Source organism: Oncorhynchus masou, chromosome 13 (genome assembly GCF_036934945.1).
Source record: "Oncorhynchus masou masou isolate Uvic2021 chromosome 13, UVic_Omas_1.1, whole genome shotgun sequence".
Lineage (NCBI taxonomy): Eukaryota > Metazoa > Chordata > Actinopteri > Salmoniformes > Salmonidae > Oncorhynchus > Oncorhynchus masou.
Window position 1 is genome coordinate 18,744,023 of NC_088224.1, and position 18,410 is coordinate 18,762,432.

The 18,410-nt window shown below is 43.6% G+C and overlaps 1 protein-coding gene across 1 annotated transcript; it reads right to left on the reverse strand.

The window, feature by feature from the left end:
• Positions 1 to 1,350: 1,350 nt before the first annotated feature.
• Positions 1,351 to 7,491, reverse strand: LOC135551860 (transformer-2 protein homolog alpha-like). The gene is made up of 9 exons (XM_064983120.1): positions 7,327 to 7,491; positions 5,597 to 5,724; positions 5,285 to 5,429; positions 4,730 to 4,789; positions 4,269 to 4,457; positions 2,858 to 2,973; positions 2,382 to 2,570; positions 2,063 to 2,133; positions 1,351 to 1,947 (listed from the first exon to the last, which is right to left on the reverse strand). The coding sequence occupies exons 1-9, from the start codon at positions 7,360 to 7,362 to the stop codon at positions 1,937 to 1,939; spliced, it is 945 nt and encodes a 314-aa protein (XP_064839192.1). The 5' UTR covers positions 7,363 to 7,491; the 3' UTR covers positions 1,351 to 1,936.
• Positions 7,492 to 18,410: the final 10,919 nt, after the last annotated feature.

Here is an 18,410-nt window from a genome sequence, read left to right on the forward strand (position 1 = left end):
ATCCCCATACAGTATTTTTTTATCTTGCACCTTTGCACCCCAGTATCTCTACTTGCACATTCATCTTCTGCACATCTACCATTCCAGAGATTTAATTGCTATATTGGAATTACTTCGCCACCATTGCCTATTTATTGCCTTAACTCCCTTATCTTACCTCATTTCCACTCACTGTATATAGACTTGTTTTCTTTTGTTCTACTGTATTATTGACTATGTTTTGTTTATTCCATGTGTAACTCTGTGTTCTTGTATGTGTTGAATTGCTATGCTTTATCTTGGCAGTAGCCTACCTGGTTAAATTAAAAAAATAGAGTAGACCCAAAAAAGTTTTAAAATTGGCAGCGCCATTGAGAACTTTCACAAATTTGAAGTAATCAACTGGGGAGTCTTGCTATGGGTTAAGGAAGGATCACATAATTCCATCCAGGTCATCAGTAGGTATCAGCCAATGAAGTCTACTCATGAGGCAACATTCCATAACTGCAGGTAGCAGTAAATGGCCAACCTTTACCTATTCAAACACACTCCAGGTGGCAGTATGCACCCTTTGTTTACCAACTCAGAATTGAAGAAACTTGACTACTTCAAAATGGAGATGGCCTCAATGGCACCATAATGGGGCACAAACAATGCTGTGTCCTCTATCTCTATAGTGTATTGCTATCTGCAGTGTTGTGAATGCTTCACAGTGCTGAACACACCCTATAAAAAGGAGTTGGACTAGTGTATCATTATATAGTAAAACAGAGGGGCAAATAGGAAGCGTGATTTTTCACTTGTTTGATTAGAGATTTTTTTTTACCTTTATTTAACTAGGCAAGTCAGTTAAGAACAAATTCTTATTTTCAGCCTAGGAACAGTGGGTTAACTGCCTGTTCAGGGGCAGAACGACAGATTCTTACCTTGTCAGCTTGGGGATTTGAACTTGCAACCTTCCAGTTACTAGTCCAACGCTCTAACCACTAGGCTACCCTGCCGCTGAATACAACGAGAAACAGGAAAGCGGATATAAGCTTGAGAAGTAGGTATATTTCAGTAAAACGATAAATGTCTGAAAAGCAATGGCCACATTTATCAATCATGAGCAGCACAAATGTTTGTACCATTCTTATGAGCATTTCTTTCACATGTTATCACATTTCTGTTGCTCCAACAGGAAAACAGAAATCTTTTGTGGGTTTTGGTATTTCTCCACAGAAGATATTTGAAATTGTATGCATGTTGATTAGGATGTGCATTGTGGTCTGGAAGTTCTTAATATAAACAAAACATCTGTAATGACTAATGTATATCTATGAGACATTTTTAGTGGCATCACTTTCATATCAGAATCAAGCTCAATCACCATCACACGTCAAGATGAGTTTTTATTTTCATAAAAATAAATCATACATCTAAATAAAAATCTCCGGAGGTATCCCTACAATAAACAACCAACTCAAAAACGAAGACTCTCCTCAATCCACTGATTCATTTCACATTTCCTCCTACTAAAACCAAAAAGCCTGTTTGAATACTTTGAATATTAAATACATCCTTTCTTCCCTTGAGGTAATCACTGATCTTTCAAGGCTGGATTTGTGGAAGCAATAAAAAGTATACCATGCTTCCACTTATACAGTCACTTACAGATCAGTGATGGAGAAGGGTACGTTCTAAAGACACTCAAAACAGGCTCAATTAGTTTCATTATCACCCTCTAGGTCTTTAGCAAACACTACATGGATGCATCGAAAAGTTAAAAAAATGAAGACATCTACAGCACGTAAACAAACGACTGACTCTCTGTCCGAACTCTGACTTTCGTGCTCAGAGTCACAGAGGAGATTTTGTCTGTTGATAAACACTTTAGTTAGCTTGACAAAGCTCCCAAACGGCTCCGTTCCAATGTGGGTCACGAAGAAAAGGAAAACTTAATCTTGATGGAAGTCTGTTAGTATCGTCCTGCAAAGAGACAATGACGCATGTTAGTGTCTAAGGCTCTCTCAGACATCAAACACCAGAGTATGGTTTAAAAAGTTTACAAAATCTGTTGAGGTGTTTGTGTGTGTGTACTTACGTGGGCTGTATGAGCGAGACCTGGAGCGTGACCTGTATCGACTGTAGTAGGGAGAGGGAGAGCGCCTGCGACTGTAAGAGGGAGAGAGAAAACAAAAAGATGTACACTAGCGTAAGAAGGAATAACTCACAATATTAGCCAGCATTGGACAAGTAACCCCATTCATCCCCTCAAATTTAACATGAACACCAGCAATGTTGAGTTAGCCCTGCGGGGGAAAAAAATATAATATTTTTATTCCAAATATATTTGGAGCTACTTAAGGTTAATCTCCAATGTGAATCTCTTGAATAAAGTCAACATCCTGAGTACAACTCACCTGTACTTGTCGTACTCGTCATATCTGTCATATCCCCGGTCTCCACCTCGGTCTCCCCGATCGTATCCACGGTCATATCCACGGTCGTAGCCGCCGCCCCGTCGATCATCGTATCGGTCGTATGAGTCCCGGCCCCTCCTCCCTCCACCACTGCCACTGTTTCGCTCTCCCCCACCACCACCACCATTACTGAAGAAGGGACAAGTTCATGTTTACTGAGAGTTACAAGATTCCCTAAAACAATCCTTGTCTGCATCCGATATGGCACCAGGTTCCCTATATAAGGGACAGGGCGCCATTTCAGACACAACCCATAACTACCAATAAGTGAAGTAATACTATCCCCCAGTATCACTACTTCACACAACGACATCCAAGAAAGAAGAAGACACACAATACCAACAGGAGACAGAACACTGGCAGCAAGACATCTGTAAAATCACACAATGAGCAGAGATTAACCATCCTATACTTACTGTGTGGGTCGGCCCATGTAGATGCCAGGCGTAGGGGTGTGGGCCCTCTTGGTGATGGAAAAGTCCACTCTGATACGTCTCCCGTCCAGCTCCATACCGTTGGCACGCTCCATCGCCTAGGAAAAAAGAAAGAAAAAAAAAAGAGACGAGGAACCAAATGATGAGTTTAAAAATCAGTTACCCTGAAAATTAGCTTCTCTCCATCTCAACTCTGGGTTCTACTTGCCTAGGGATAGTTTTGGGGTGAGGGGTAAAGACACGGTTCAATGCGTGCGCATACTGAGCACGGCTTGCACTGTCCCATTGAGCCAGCACAGCCGTTGAGACTGCTTCTCCGATAGAAATCCCAGATCATGCTTGTAGACGATGTCATGGTGACGTTGGCTAGCTAAACTCATATGCAGAAACACGTCATCGGGTCTAACATATCACACCAAACTGCGCATGAGCAGGCCTTCAAATTAAATGCATTCCTTCGATATAAAGTTGTCACTGTCACAAGGTTTGAGTAACATTTTCAGTTACTTAAGACATTGGCGCAAATCCAAGCTGTGCCTTTAGATTTCAAGAAAATGAAGGAAGAATGACTTCTCAAACCGCAAACCCCGTCTACAGAGTCTGTGTCGCAAGCAATCCTCAAAGTCTTGCAACAATGGGCCTCTGGGTTTAGAACCTTCATTACAGTGAAGAGTTCCATGTGACTGGTACCAAGGCGAACTTTGAGTGGCAGGCCTGACACCTGGTGGTTCTTATGAGTAGTCACACCTAACACAACAGATACAATATGAAAGCTAATGCATAGACTAGTCAGCGTACAATATCAATTGTTCAAGATGAATTAGCAAATGAACAGGATTTTGAACCTTTTAGATATTCAAGGATTGAGGAATAAGGCGTTTGACACCACAAGTTGCCGTCGCCTCTTAGGTATTACTGTATTACCCAATGATTAACAGCACTTCTTATGACGATAAAATTGGTTCTGAATAAGACATCACCTTTTTCCCCAAACTCTCTCTCAATGAATCTTTCCTAGATTCCCCTTTCCTTTCATCTTTATTAAAACCCATTGGACAAGAAGGTTTGACGGCAGGGACTTAGACCTCTCCTCCAATAGGGGCGTCAGGTAGCCTAGTGGTTAGAGTGTTGGGCCAGTAACTGAAAGGTTGCTAGATCGAATCCCCGAGCTGACACGGTATAATTCTGTATTTCTGCCCCTGAACAAAGCAGTTAACCCACTGTTCCTAGGCCATCATTGTGAATAATAATTTGTTCTTAACTGACTTGCCTAGTTAAATAAATGTTAATTAAAAACATTTTTAAAATAGGTTGAGGAGCAAGGAGAGAGGATGCAATAATCGAGGAAAGACAAATTGCGAAAGAGGCCCAGACAGCTACGTTTGTTCCATACCTCCTTGGAGTCGTCGATCCTCTCGAAGTAGACGAAGGCAAAGCCGCGGGAGCGCCCGGTGCGCTGGTCATACACCACGTTAACCCCGGCCAGCGGGCCATACCGGCCAAACACTTCCCTCAGGTCCTTCTCCGTGGTGTACAGGCTCAGCCCAAACACCCCCAGGCACTGGTTGGGGTCAGGGTTCGCCTAGAGGTCAAAGGGGTCAGATTTCACAGCAGCTGACAGGAACAAGTAGATTACCAGCCACTGGGAGTAACATGTGAGTTACCTGTAAATCACTCATAGTCTCAGTCCCTCTCGCTCACTTACACACAACCCCTGATCTGAGTCATACATGGGACGGTATTCAGGAGCGTTACTGCTAGACCACAGAATTTGCATGTTGAGGCCCCCCTTCACATTAAAATACTCCAGTGCTCTTCTAATGTAGAAGATAAAAGGTAAGAATGTCTACATACCCTGGCATCCTCATCACCTCCTGCTCCCTGACCGAATGTCTCTTTTCTGAAGTCATGGCTCTATTGACATAAAGAGAGGGAGGGTTAAATAAAAGGGTTATTAAATAAGTCACAGCATTCTGTTTCCTGTAACAGACAATACAGCTTTAGTATTTTCTATACCATACTGAGCTGTAAATTAACACTACCTACAATTAACTATGTACACACATCCTAATAAAGTTCCACAATTACATGAAGCAGCTGCAAGCCCTTAGAAAATACCAAATAGTCACATTTGTTATTTTCTACACCCTACTGAGCTGTTCCTCTACCACAGGGTTTCCCAACGCTCTTCTTGGTAACCGTCATGTTTCACATACTAAAAACTGGAACACTTGCTGTAACTAGTTCAGTAATAATCAAGCCCACGACTAGTTGAACCAGATGTGACAATTTAGGATTACAATAAATGTGAAACGTCTGGTGGTTACCAAGGAGAGGGTTGCGAAGAACTGTTCTACTCATTCAGCAATCAGACCCTGACCTTTGACCTGTCAGCAACGTGATACTCACTCTGCTGCTGGTATGGCGGCGGTTAGGTGACTCGCTTTGGCTCTTCTTCTTCCGGTATTCCGGGCTGTAGGAACGGGACTTCTTCCGGTTGGAGGGGGAGCGAGAGCGGCTGTACCTGCGGTTGGAGTGCCTCCGAGAGCGAGACCTGGAGAGAGGTTGGAGGAGAGAGGGCCATAGGAAGGAATGAGGGAAAGGGGAGAGCAATAGAATTGTCAACTTGACCCACAGCACATTGAGACATTACTCTCCACAAATAGAATGGAAATCAATTAGTTATTTCTGCTAAGAGAAATAACAGGAGGACAGACTCACCTGGACTTAGAGCGGGACCGAGACTCTGAGTGTTTGGCAGCCCTGGATGGACTCGCGGAGCCGGATCTGCTCTCTGACCTGACCCGGACAGGACTGCCACGGTCCGATTTGGATGGGGAGCGAGAGCCCTAATGTTACAGTAGCCACGTGTTAAAGAGGCCCCCTCTTATACTTAAAACACACATCACTCAGAAGGAACACACATAAGCAACTTTTCAAAGCCAGACATAAACCACTAGAGCTCAAAAACTGTGGAGGAAAGGGTTAGCGCTCCACCACATCTATTACATATGATAGAGAAGATTAACAAAAAAAAAGAAAAAAATCATCCACTTGGATTAATAATATGTTAGAACCCTGTCAATGTTAACATATCCCACGTCTCATTTCTTCTACCTGTGTCAAACTAAAGTCAACATGCATTTTTAAACTATAGAAATGGAGCATAGAAGTGTAAAGACACTTGGAACATATATACTGTACATTTACTTAACCTAGGGATACATTCATTCTTTCTTCCAGATTCTTTATATACTCTACTTCCTTCTCTCAGGAATTCTACTGTTCTTCGTCGTTCTTCTTTTTTCCATTTTCATTTTCTGATTCCGGGTTCTCTTCCCCAAATAGAAACCATTTTCACCTTTAGCCATACACACTGCAAGTGCTTCTATATCTGACCACCAATCTTCCAGTTTCATTCATTTTCCCCTTCCCACTTCTATGTTCTGCTCTGTAACTGTTTTTCAAAAAAGCCTTCGTTTATTCTTGGATATTTTCTTCCACATTCTTGGACAAAACTCTTCACATCCTTCACGATCAATAACCTTAATGAAAAAAGAACATTCAATACAATTAAAGATCATATTTCGTGAAATAATGAATATCTACAGTATCTCTAGTATAGCAGGACAAACTATACTTGCAAAAATTGTTTAGTTATTACCCATCATCTCATAAGGGTTTAGTGATGAGTACAACTTTTCAATAGAGCAACATTGTAATACATTGTTGCAGCATAACACTGAGTAAGTGAACATTGTGAGAGGACTTTAGAAAACGGTTTCACTCTCACCATTAGCTACGATGTGGGATGTTACGTTACTTTGACAGCTAATTTATTTAGCTACAAGATTATAATGAAAGATTGCTGTAAACAGGAAAGGAAGAGCGGCTTGAAGATCAGATTGCCTGACTGCAACTGGTACGACAAAGGCACCAAACTTACCTGAGAGCTTTCGAATAGCGAACTCGCTCATTTCTGTGTCATGTGCATAAAGTTATGTTTGTGCTACCGGTAGCATCATGTACGATAACTAAAGATAGCGATAACATTAGCCAGTTAGCTAGCTAGAAACGTCACCTAGCTAGCTTGCGACGTAGCTAGTATTGTATTGTTCGGCTGGCAACTAGCGAAAGGTAACGTTATGTAGCTACTACTATACTAGCTAACAGTAACGAACCAGTGTATCCTCGTAAGATTACAATAGTGTGCAGAACATTTTGTTTCGGTCTTACTAACTTTTTTAAATTACGAATTTTGTTGCGTTAATTAACGTTAGCTGCTCAATCCGCTAATTAGCCTACTAAGCTAGCTTGCCAGAACGTTGCTAACAAAGATAGCAGGTTATTAACTTAGCCTGTTAGTTAGCTAGCTAGCTAGAGTACTGTATGTAAGCAAGGGAGGAAATATAGGACATTGTTTTGGGTTCCGTTGCAACGCTAATACTTACTCGTCCATCGAAGTTTCCATCCTCAATGTCACTCATTTTGCAAAGAGATTAACGATATAGCTAGTGAGCTAGCTAACGTTTCCAGACAAAATACAGTGTCCTCCTTTGCGCTTCTCTGCTCTTTCTCGTGGTGGAAGATGGCGGAGGAGGACGGAAGTTTTTAGTTTGTTTATCAACTGCAAATTTTTTGCCGACGTCATCTTGATTCCTGCCACGCCTGCTTTTTACTATGGTTCCATAGTCCATCCATTTATTGATTCAATTCAAATGCGGATCTTGTAGGCCTATGTCTGAATAACAAACTAAGATTCTTGACCAGATGTAGCTATGGTATTACAATAGTCTTCCTGGCCATTTCTGTATGACCCAGAGGGTCCCCAAACATGTGGAAGCCATTCTAACTCTACTCATTTGCCATATGAACATTGTTGGATACTGACCACCCATACCCAGCCATGGCAATTTGTCTCTTAGTTGATCAACTGCTTTGTGAATACAGAACCCATGAAATAGGAAAATATTATCTACGATAATCGATAACTTCAATGATCGATTATCCTTTACCCAAATACAGACAGCTGATGTTCTGAAAGAGCTGCAAAATCTGGATCCTAGACAATCAGGACCCTCTCTTTCTCAAATTATCCGCAGAAATTGTTGCAACCCCTATTACTAGCCTATTCAACCTCTTTCATATCGTCTGAGATCCCCAAAGATTGGAAAGCTGCCGCGGTCATCCCCCTCTTCAAAGGGGGAGACACTCTAGACCCAAACTGTTATAGATCTATATCCATTCTGCCCTGCCTTTCTAAAATATTCGAAAGCCAAGTTAATAAACAGATCACCGACCATTTCGAATCCAACCATACCTTCTCCACTATGCCATCTGGTTTCCGAGCTAGTCATGGGTGCACCTCTGCCACGCTCAAGGTCCTAAACAATATCATAACCGCCATCGATAAAATACAGTACTCTGCAGCCGTCTTCATTGACCTGGCCAAGGCTTTCGACTCTGTCAATCACTGCATTCTTATCGGCACACTCAATAGCTTTGGCTTCTCAAATGACTGCCTCGCCTGGTTCACCAACTACTTCTCAGATAGAGTTCAGTGGGTCAAATCGGAGGGCCTGTTGTCTGGACCTCTGGCAGTCTCTATGGGGGTGCCACAGGGTTAAATTCTCAGGCCTACTATTTTCTCTGTATATATCAATGATGTCGCTCTTGCTGTGGGTGATTATCTGATCCACCTCTACGCAGATGACACCATTCTGTATACATGTGGCCCTTTTTTGGACACTACTAACAAACCTCCAAACGAGCTTCAACGCCATACAAATCTCCTTCCGTGGCATCCAACTGCTTTTAAATGCTAGTAAAACTAAGTGCATGCTCATCAACCGATTGCTGCCCGCACACTCCCGCCCGACTAGCATCACTACTCTGTCACCTAGAGATGAATGTACTTTGGTGCGGAAAGTGCAAATCAAAGATGCTGGTGGAAACCAGTACAAAAGTATCTATATCCACAGTAAAACAAGTCTTATATCGACATAACCTGAAAGGCCGCTCAGCAAGGAAGTCACCCCCACAACATGATGCTGCCACCCTTGTGCTTCATGGTTGGGATGGTATTCTTTGGCTTGCAATCCTTCCCCTTTTCCTCCAAACATAACAATGGTCATTATGGCCAAACAGTTCTATTTTTGTTTCATCAGACTAGAGAACTTTTCTCCAAAAAGTACCATCTTTACCCCATGTGCAGTTGCAAACTGTAGTCTGGCTTTTTTATGGCGGTTTTGCAGCATTGGCTTCTTCCTTGCTGAGAGACCTTTCAGGTTATGTCGATATAGGACTCGTTTTTACTGTGGATATAGATACATTTGTACCTGTTTCCTCCAGCATCTTCACAGTGTCCTTTGCTGTTGTTCTGGGATTGATTTGCACTTTTCGCACCAAAGTACATTCATCTCTAGGAGACAGAACACGTCTCCTTCCTGAGCGGTATGATGGCTGCGTGGTCTCATGGTATTTATACTTGCGTACTGTTGTTTGTACAGATGAACGTGGTACCTTCAGGCATTTGGAAATTGCTCCCAAGGATGAACCAGACTTGTGGAGGTATACCATTTTTTTTCTGAGGTCTTTGCTGATTTCTTTTGATTTTCCCATGATGTCAAGCAAAGAGGCACCGAGTTTGAAGGTAGACCTTGAAATACATCCACAGGTAAACCTCCAATTGACTCAAATTAAGTAAATTAGATTATCAGAATCTTCTAAAGCCATGACATCATTTTCTGGAATTTTCCAAGCTGTTTAAAGGTACAGTCAACTTAGTATATGTAAACTTCTGACCCACTAGAATTGTGATACAGTGAATGATAAGTGAAATAATCTGTCTGTAAACAATTGTTGGAAAAATGACCTGTGTCATGCACAAAGTAGATGTCCTAACCGACTTACCAAAACTATAGTTTGTTAACAAGAAATGTGTGGAGTGGTTGAAAAACGAGTTTTAATGACTCCAATTTAAGTGTATGTAAACTTCCGACTTCAACTGTATATTGCACTGGTCTCCCCCAAAGCCAACACTTACTTTGGCCGCCTTTCCTTCCAGTTCTTTGCTGCCAATGACTGGAACGAATTGCAAAAATCTCTGAAGTTGGAGTCTTATATCTCCCTCTCTAACTTTAAGCATCAGCTGTCAGAGCAGTTTACCAAATACTGTACCTGTACACAGCCAATTTGTAAATAGCACATCCAACTACCTCATCCCCATATTATTACTTACCCTCTTGCACCCCAGTATCTCTACTTGCACATTATCATCTGCACATCTATCACTCCAGTGTTAATGCTAAATTGTAATTATTTCACCTCTATGGCCTATTTATTGCTTGACCTCCCTAATTTTCTACATTTGCACCCAGCTGTGCCCTGGACACCATTTGTGAATTGATTGCCCCCCATCTAGCTTCAGAGTTTGTTCTGTTAGGTGACCTAAACTGGGATATGCTTAACACCCCGGCAGTCCTACATTCTAAGCTAGATGCCCTCAATCTCACACAAATCATCAAGGAACCCACCAGGTATAACCCTAACTCTGTAAGCAAGTGCACCCTCATAGACGTCATCCTGACCAACTGGCCCTCCAAATACACCTCCGCTGTCTTCAATCAGGATCTCAGCGACCACTGCCTCATTGCCTGTATCCGCTACGGAGCCGCAGTCAAACGACCACCCCTCATCACTGTCAAACGCTCCCTAAAACACTTCTGTGAGCAGGCCTTTCTAATCGACCTGGCCCGGGTACCCTGGAAGGACATTGACCTCATCCCGTCAGTTGAGGATGCCTGGTCATTCTTTAAGAGTAACTTCCTCACCATTTTAGATAAGCATGCTCCGTTCAAAAAATGCAGAACTAAGAACAGATACAGCCCTTGGTTCACTCCAGACCTGACTGCCCTCGACCAGCACAAAAACATCCTGTGGCGGACTGCAATAGCATCGAACAGTCCCCGCGATATGCAACTGTTCAGGGAAGTCCGGAACCAATACACGCAGTCAGTCAGGAAAGCTAAGGCCAGCTTCTTCAGGCAGAAGTTTGCATCCTGTAGCTCCAACTCCAAAAAGTTCTGGGACACTGTGAAGTCCATGGAGAACAAGAGCACCTCCTCCCAGCTGCCCACTGCACTGAGGCTAGAGAACACGGTCACCACCGACAAATCCATGATTATTGAAAACTTCAACAAGCATTTCTCAACGGCTGGCCATGCCTTCCTCCTGGCTACTCCAACCTCGACCAACAGCTCCGGCCCCCCCGCAGCTCCTCGCCCAAGCCTCTCCAGGTTCTCCTTTACCCAAATCCAGATAGCAGATGTTCTGAAAGAGCTGCAAAACCTGGACCCGTATAAATCAGCTGGGCTTGACAATCTGGACCCTCTATTTCTGAAACTATCCACCGCCATTGTCGCAACCCCTATTACCAGCCTGTTCAACCTCTCTTTCATATCGTCTGAGATCCCCAAGGATTGGAAAGCTGCCGCAGTCATCCCCCTCTTCAAAGGGGGAGACACCCTGGACCCAAACTGTTACAGACCTATATCCATTCTGCCTTGCCTATCTAAGGTCTTCGAAAGCCAAGTCAACAAACAGGTCACTGACCATCTCGAATCCCACCGTACCTTCTCCGCTATGCAATCTGGTTTCCGAGCCGGTCACGGGTGCACCTCAGCCACACTCAAGGTACTAAACGACATCATAACCGCCATCGATAAAAGACAGTACTGTGCAGCCGTCTTCATCGACCTTGCCAAAGCTTTCGACTCTGTCAATCACCATATTCTTATCGGCAGACTCAGTAGCCTCGGTTTTTCGGATGACTGCCTTGCCTGGTTCACCAATTACTTTGCAGACAGAGTTCAGTGTGTCAAATCGGAGGGCATGCTGTCCGGTCCTCTGGCAGTCTCTATGGGGGTGCCACAGGGTTCAATTCTTGGGCCGACTCTTTTCTCTGTATATATCAATGATGTTGCTCTTGCTGCGGGCGATTCCCTGATCCACCTCTACGCAGACGACACCATTCTATATACTTTCGGCCCGTCATTGGACACTGTGCTATCTAACCTCCAAACGAGCCTCAATGCCATACAACACTCCTTCCGTGGCCTCCAACTGCTCTTAAACGCTAGTAAAACCAAATGAATGCTTTTCAACCGATCGCTGCCTGCACCCGCTTGCCCGACTAGCATCACCACACTGGATGGTTCCGACCTTGAATATGTGGACACCTATAAGTACCTAGGTGTCTGGCTAGACTGCAAACCCTCCTTCCAGACCCATATCAAACATCTCCAATCGAAAATCAAATCAAGAGTCGGCCTACTATTCCGTAACAAAGCCTCCTTCACTCACGCTGCCAAGCTTACCCTAGTAAAACTGACTATCCTACCGATCCTCGACTTCGGCGATGTCATCTACAAAATTGCTTCCAACACTCTTCTCAGCAAACTGGATGCAGTTTATCACAGTGCCATCCGTTTTGTCACTAAAGCACCTTATACTACCCACCACTGCGACTTGTATGCTCTAGTCGGCTGGCCCTCGCTACATATTCGTCGCAAGACCCACTGGCTCCAGGTCGTCTACAAGGCCATGCTAGGTAAAGCTCCGCCTTATCTCAGTTCACTGGTCACGATGGCAACACCCATCCGTAGCACGCGCTCCAGCAGGTGTATCTCACTGATCATCCCTAAAGCCAACACCTCATTCGGCCGCCTTTCGTTCCAGTACTCTGCTGCCTGTGACTGGAACAAATTGCAAAAATCGCTGAAGTTGGAGACCTTTATCTCCCTCACCAACTTCAAACATCAGCTATCTGAGCAGCTAACCGATCGCTGTATAAGGAGGGTTTGACTGGTTCAGAGTTCAAAGTGCCACCATGGCACATCGATAAGAAAGCAGATGAAATTAGATGAAGCGGGAATCCAAATAGTGGGGTTTAATTGCGAACACAGCAGCACATGGGGAAAGGTTGCAGAATAATGTTATGGTTTACTAGGGAAATACAAGCGGGATATACAGTGCCTTTGGAAAGTATTCAGACCCCTTGACTTTTTCCACATTTTGTTAGGTTACAGTCTTATTCTAAAATTGATTAAATCGATTTTTCCCCCTCATCAATCTACTCACAATAACACACAATGACAAAGCGAAACGAGGTTTTAACACATTTTTGCTAATTTATGAAAAAAATGGAAATATCACATTTACCTAAGTACTCAGACCTTCTACTCCATACTTTGTTGAAGCACGTTTGGCAGTGATTACAGCCTCAAGGCTTCTTGGGTATGACGCTACAAGCTTGGCACAACTGTATTTGGAGAGTTTCTCTGCAGATCCTCTCAAGCTCTGCCAGGTTGGATGGGGAGCGTTGCTGCACAGCTATTTTCAGGTCGTTCCAGAGATGTTCGATCGGGTTAAAGTCTGGGCTCTGACTGGGCCACTCAAGGACATCGAGACTCGTCCCAAAGCCACACCTGCGTTGTCTTGGCTGTGTGCTTAGGGTCATTGTCCTGTTCGAAGGTAAACCGTCGCCCCCAGTCTGAGGTCCTGAGAGCTCTGGAGCAGATTTTCATCAAGGATCCCGCTGTACTTTGCTCTGTTCATCTTTGCCTCGATCCTAACTAGTCTCCCCGTCCCTGCCACTGAAAAACATCCCCACAGCATGATGCTGCCACCACCATGCTTCACCATAGGGATGGTGCCAGGTTTCCTCCAGACGTGATGCTTGGAATTCAGGCCAAAGAGTTCAATCTTGGTTTCATCCGACCAGAGAATCTTGTTTCTCAGGGTCTGAGAGTCCTTTAGGTAGGTGCCTTTCGGCAAACTGCAAGCGGGCTGTGAGTTTGAGGAGTGGCTTCCGTCAGGTCACACTACCATAAACGTCTGATTGGTGGAGTGCTGCAGAGATGGGTGATCTTCTGGAAGGTTCTCCTATCTCCATTGAGGAGCTCTAGTGCTCTGGTTCTTGGTCACCTCCCTGACCAAGACCCTTCTCCCCCAATTACTCAGTTTGAGTCTTGGTGGTTCCAAATTTCTTCCATTTAAGAAAGATGGAGGCCACTGTGTTATTGGAGACGTTCAATGTTGCAGAAATGTTTGGGTACCCTTCCCCAGATCTGTGCCTCGACACAATCCTGTCTCAGAGCTCTAACGACAATTCCTTCGACCTCATGGCTTGGTTTTTTGCTCTCTCATGCACTGTCAACTGTGGTACCTTATATAGCCAGGTTTGTGCCTTTCCAAATCATGTGCAATCAATTGAATTTACCACAGGTGAACTCCAATCAAGTTGTAGAAACATCTCAAGGATGGTCAATGGACACAGTATGCACCGGAGCTCAATTTTGAGTCTCATAGCAAAGGGTTCGGAATACTTATCGTGCCTTGCAAATGTATTCACCCCCTTGGCATTTTTCTTATTTTGTTGCATTACAACTTGTAATTTAAATGGTTTTCATGTAATGGACATACACAAAATAGTCCAAATTGGTGAAGTGAAAATAATATCTTGTTACAATTTTTATTTTTTATTGAATAAAATAGAAAAGTGGTGAATGTACAGTGGGGCAAAAAAGTATTTAGTCAGCCACCAATTGTGCAAGTTCTCCCACTTAAAAAGATGAGAGAGGCCTGTAATTTTCATCATAGGTACACTTCAACTATGACAGACTAAATGAGAAAAAAATCCAGAAAATCACATCGTAGGAAGGATTTTTAATGAATTTATTTGCAAAATATGGTGGAAAACAAAAGTTTATCTCAATACTTTATATACCCTTTGTTGGCAATGACAGAGGTCAAACGTTTTCTGTAAGTCTTCACAAGGTTTTCACACACTGTTGCTGGTAATTTGGCCCAATCCTCCATGCAGATCTTCTCTAGAGCAGTGATGTTTTGGGGCTGTTGCTGGGCAACACAGACTTTCAACTCCCTCCAAAGATGTTCTATGGGGTTGAGATCTGAAGACTGGCTATGCCATTCCAGGACCTTGAAATGCTTCTTACGAAGCCACTTCTTCGTTGCCCGGGCGTGTTTGGGATCATTGTCATGCTGAAAGACCCAGCCACGTTTCATCTTCAATGCCCTTGCTGGTGGAAGGAGGTTTTCACTCAAAATCTCACGATACATGGCCCCATTCATTCTTTCCTTTACACTGATCAGTCGTCCTGGACCCTTTGCAGAAAAACAGCCGCAAAGCATGATGTTTCCACCCCCATGTTTCACAGTAGGTATGGTGTTCTTTGGATGCAACTCAGCATTCTTTGTCCTCCAAACACGACGAGTTGAGTTTTTACCAAAAAGTTATATTTGGTTTCATCTGACCATATGACATTCTCCCAATCTTCTTCTGGATCATCCAAATGCTCTCTAGCAAACTTCAGACGGGCCTGGACATGTACTGGCTTAAGCAGGGGGACACGTCTGGCACAGCAGGATTTGAGTCCCTGGCGGCGTAGTGTGTTACTGATGGTAGGCTTTGTTACTTTGGTCCCAGCTCTCTGCAGGTCATTCACTAGGTCCCCCCGTATGGTTCTGGGATTCTTGCTCACCTTTCTTGTGATCATTTTGACCCCACGGGGTGAGATCTTGCGTGGAGCCCCAGATCGAGGGAGATTATCAGTGGTCTTGTATGTCTTCCATTTCCTAATAATTGCTCCCACAGTTGATTTCTTCAAACCAAGCTGCTTACCTATTGCAGATTCAGTCTTCCCAGCCTGGTGCAGGGCTACAATTTTGTTTCTGGTGTCCTTTGACAGCTCTTTGGTCTTGGCCATAGTGGAGTTTGGAGTGTGACTGTTTGAGGTTGTGGACAGGTGTATTTTATACTGATAACAAGTTCAAACAGGTGCCATTAATACAGGTAACAAGTGGAGGACAGAGGAGCCTCTTCAAGAAGTTACAGGTGTGTGAGAGCCAGAAATCTTGCTTGTTTGTAGGTGACCAAATACTTATTTTCCACCATAATTTGCAAATTAATTAATTAAAAATCCTACAATATGATTTTCTGGATTTTCTTTCTCATTTTTTCTGTCATAGTTGAAGTGTACCAATGATGAAAATTACAGGCCTGGTTCCTCTCTAGGTTTCTTCCTAGTTTTTGGCCTTTCTAGGTAGTTTTTCCTAGCCACCGTGCTTCTACACCTGCATTGCTTGCTGTTTGGGGTTTAAGGCTGGGTTTCTGTACAGCACTTTGAGATATCAGCTGATGTTAGAAGGGCTATATAAATACATTTGATTTGACACATTTAAATGTCTTGGAATGGCCTAGTCAAAGCCCAGACCTCAATCCAATCGAGAATCTGTGGTATGACTTAAAGATTGCTGTACACCAGCAGAACCCATCCAACTTGAAGGAGCTGGAGCAGTTTTGCCTTGAAGAATGGGAAAAATCCCAGTGGCTAGATGTGCCAAGCTTGGGGGGGGGGGGGGGGGGGTGTTGAATAGCTATACACACTCAAGTTCTTTTTTCTGGTCTCATTTCTTGTTTGTTTCACCCCCAAAAATATTTTGCATCTTTAAAGTGGTAGGCATGTTGTGTAATTCAAATGATACAACCCCCCCCCAACACAATTATAATTACAGGTTGTAAGGCAACAAAATAGGAAAAATGCCAAGGGGGTGAATATTTTTGCAAGCCACTGTATGTAAATAAGGTATGTATTTTGTATGTGTGTAGGATGCTATGGATTTAAAATATATATTTAAGAATAATGCTGTAATGTAACAAAATGTGGAAAAGTCCTCGGGGTCTGAATACTTTCTGAAAGCACTGTACAAACATGTTACCATACAAGCATGACTCACAATTGCAAAAGGGCTAAATAACTGAAATGCATCTCACATGCTGGACTGACAGGAAATATCCAGTCATTTGGCAGCAGCAAATTAACTTTAAAATCAACTAAAAAGGATATTAAAACTAACATTTATAGACAATAATGGAAAGTCAGTCACACACAACATGGAAAGGAAAACATAAATTGGCCGCCCCATGCATTCACCAACAGGAATAAGCAAGACTGGAGGGAGACACTGCTGCTTAAATATTCAAGGGTGCGAGTGAGCAGAGCTGAGAAACTTGATGTGAGTGGCAAGGGAGGGCTGTGGCCAGAAGTTATGGGTGAGGACATGAGCCTTAACACTTAGACATTCATTTAAATCTTGAATCCTTAGTTGCTACATCCATTTTGGGACTTATGAAAGAATGATATATAGCCATTGATTCTTGAATAATATAACTTGTAAATTACTCATGAGTTCAGGTCAACTGTCGTACCCTATCAGAATCCAAAATATTAGCTTGTTTTACTCCAATGTTTGTAAACAATGTACATGTAAACAAACATGTATAGCCTCAAAACATGGTTCGTACTATACTTTTGATATCATGTATGCTCAGTCCTTGCATCCATACCTCGGTCTATGAATTTGAGTGGTTACATTTCGCCTGGCCCATCCTTTAGCGTTGTTACCAAAACAGGAGCAGAGACAGCTTGTTGTTTCAATTAAGGATTCTAGGTTTATCAAATGATGGAAACACCCTCCAGCCAATGCTTAAACCAATCAAATGCTTTAAATGCATGCTGGTAAGGGTAGGCAACAACACATCTGCCACGCTGATCCTCAACACGGGGGCCTCAGGGGTGCGTGCTTAGTCCCCTCCTGTACTCCGTATTGACCCACTACTGTGTTAACACGCACGACTTCAACACCATCATTAAGTTTGATGGACGACACAACGGTGGTAGGCCTGATCACCAATGATGTGACAGCCTACAGGGAGGAGGTCAGAGACCTGGCCGTCTGGTGCTAGGACAACATGAGTGAGCAAGGCAAAAGAGCTAATCGTGGACCACAGGAAAAGGGGGGCCGAGAACGCCCCCATTCACATTGACAGGGTTGTAGTGGAGTGGGTTGCGAGCTTCAAGTTCCTTGGCGTCCACATCACTAAGAAACTATCATGGTCCAAACACACCAAGACAGTCGTGAAGAGGGCGCGACAATGCCTATTCCCCCTCAGGAGACTGAAAATATTTGGCATGGGTCCTCAGATCCTCAAAAAGTTCTACAGCTGCACCATCGAGAACATCCTGACCGGTTGCATCACCACTTGGTATGGCAACTGCTTGGTATGGCATTCCGACCATAAGGCGCTACAGAGTGTATTGCGTATGGCCCAGTACATCACTGGGGCCAAGCTTCCTGCCTTCCAGGACCTCTATACTAGGCAGTGTCAGAGGAAGGCCCTAAAAATTGTCAAAGACTCCAGCCACCCTAGTCATAGACTGTTCTCTCTGCTACCTACGGCAAGCAGTACCGGAGCACCAAGTCTCAGTCCAAAAGGCTCCTTAACAGCTTCCAACCACAAGCCATTAGACTGCTAAACAGTCCATCAAATGGCTAACCGGACTATTTGCATTGACCCCCTTTTTTATGCTGCTGCTACTCACTGTTTTATCTATGCATAGTCACTTTACCCCGACTAACCTGTACCCTCACATATTCACCCGGTACCAGTACA

Bases quoted from the DNA above. Each gene is read 5' to 3' on its own strand.
- LOC135551860 (XM_064983120.1), bottom strand. From the start codon at position 7,362: ATGAGTGACATTGAGGATGGAAACTTCGATGGACGA. The intron at 4,458-4,729 runs GTATGTAGACAT...TTTGACCTCTAG, and splicing joins GAGGTGATGAGGATGCCAGG to GCGAACCCTGACCCCAACCA. The intron at 2,974-4,268 runs GTATGGAACAAA...CTTTTTTCCTAG, and splicing joins GGATCGACGACTCCAAGGAG to GCGATGGAGCGTGCCAACGG.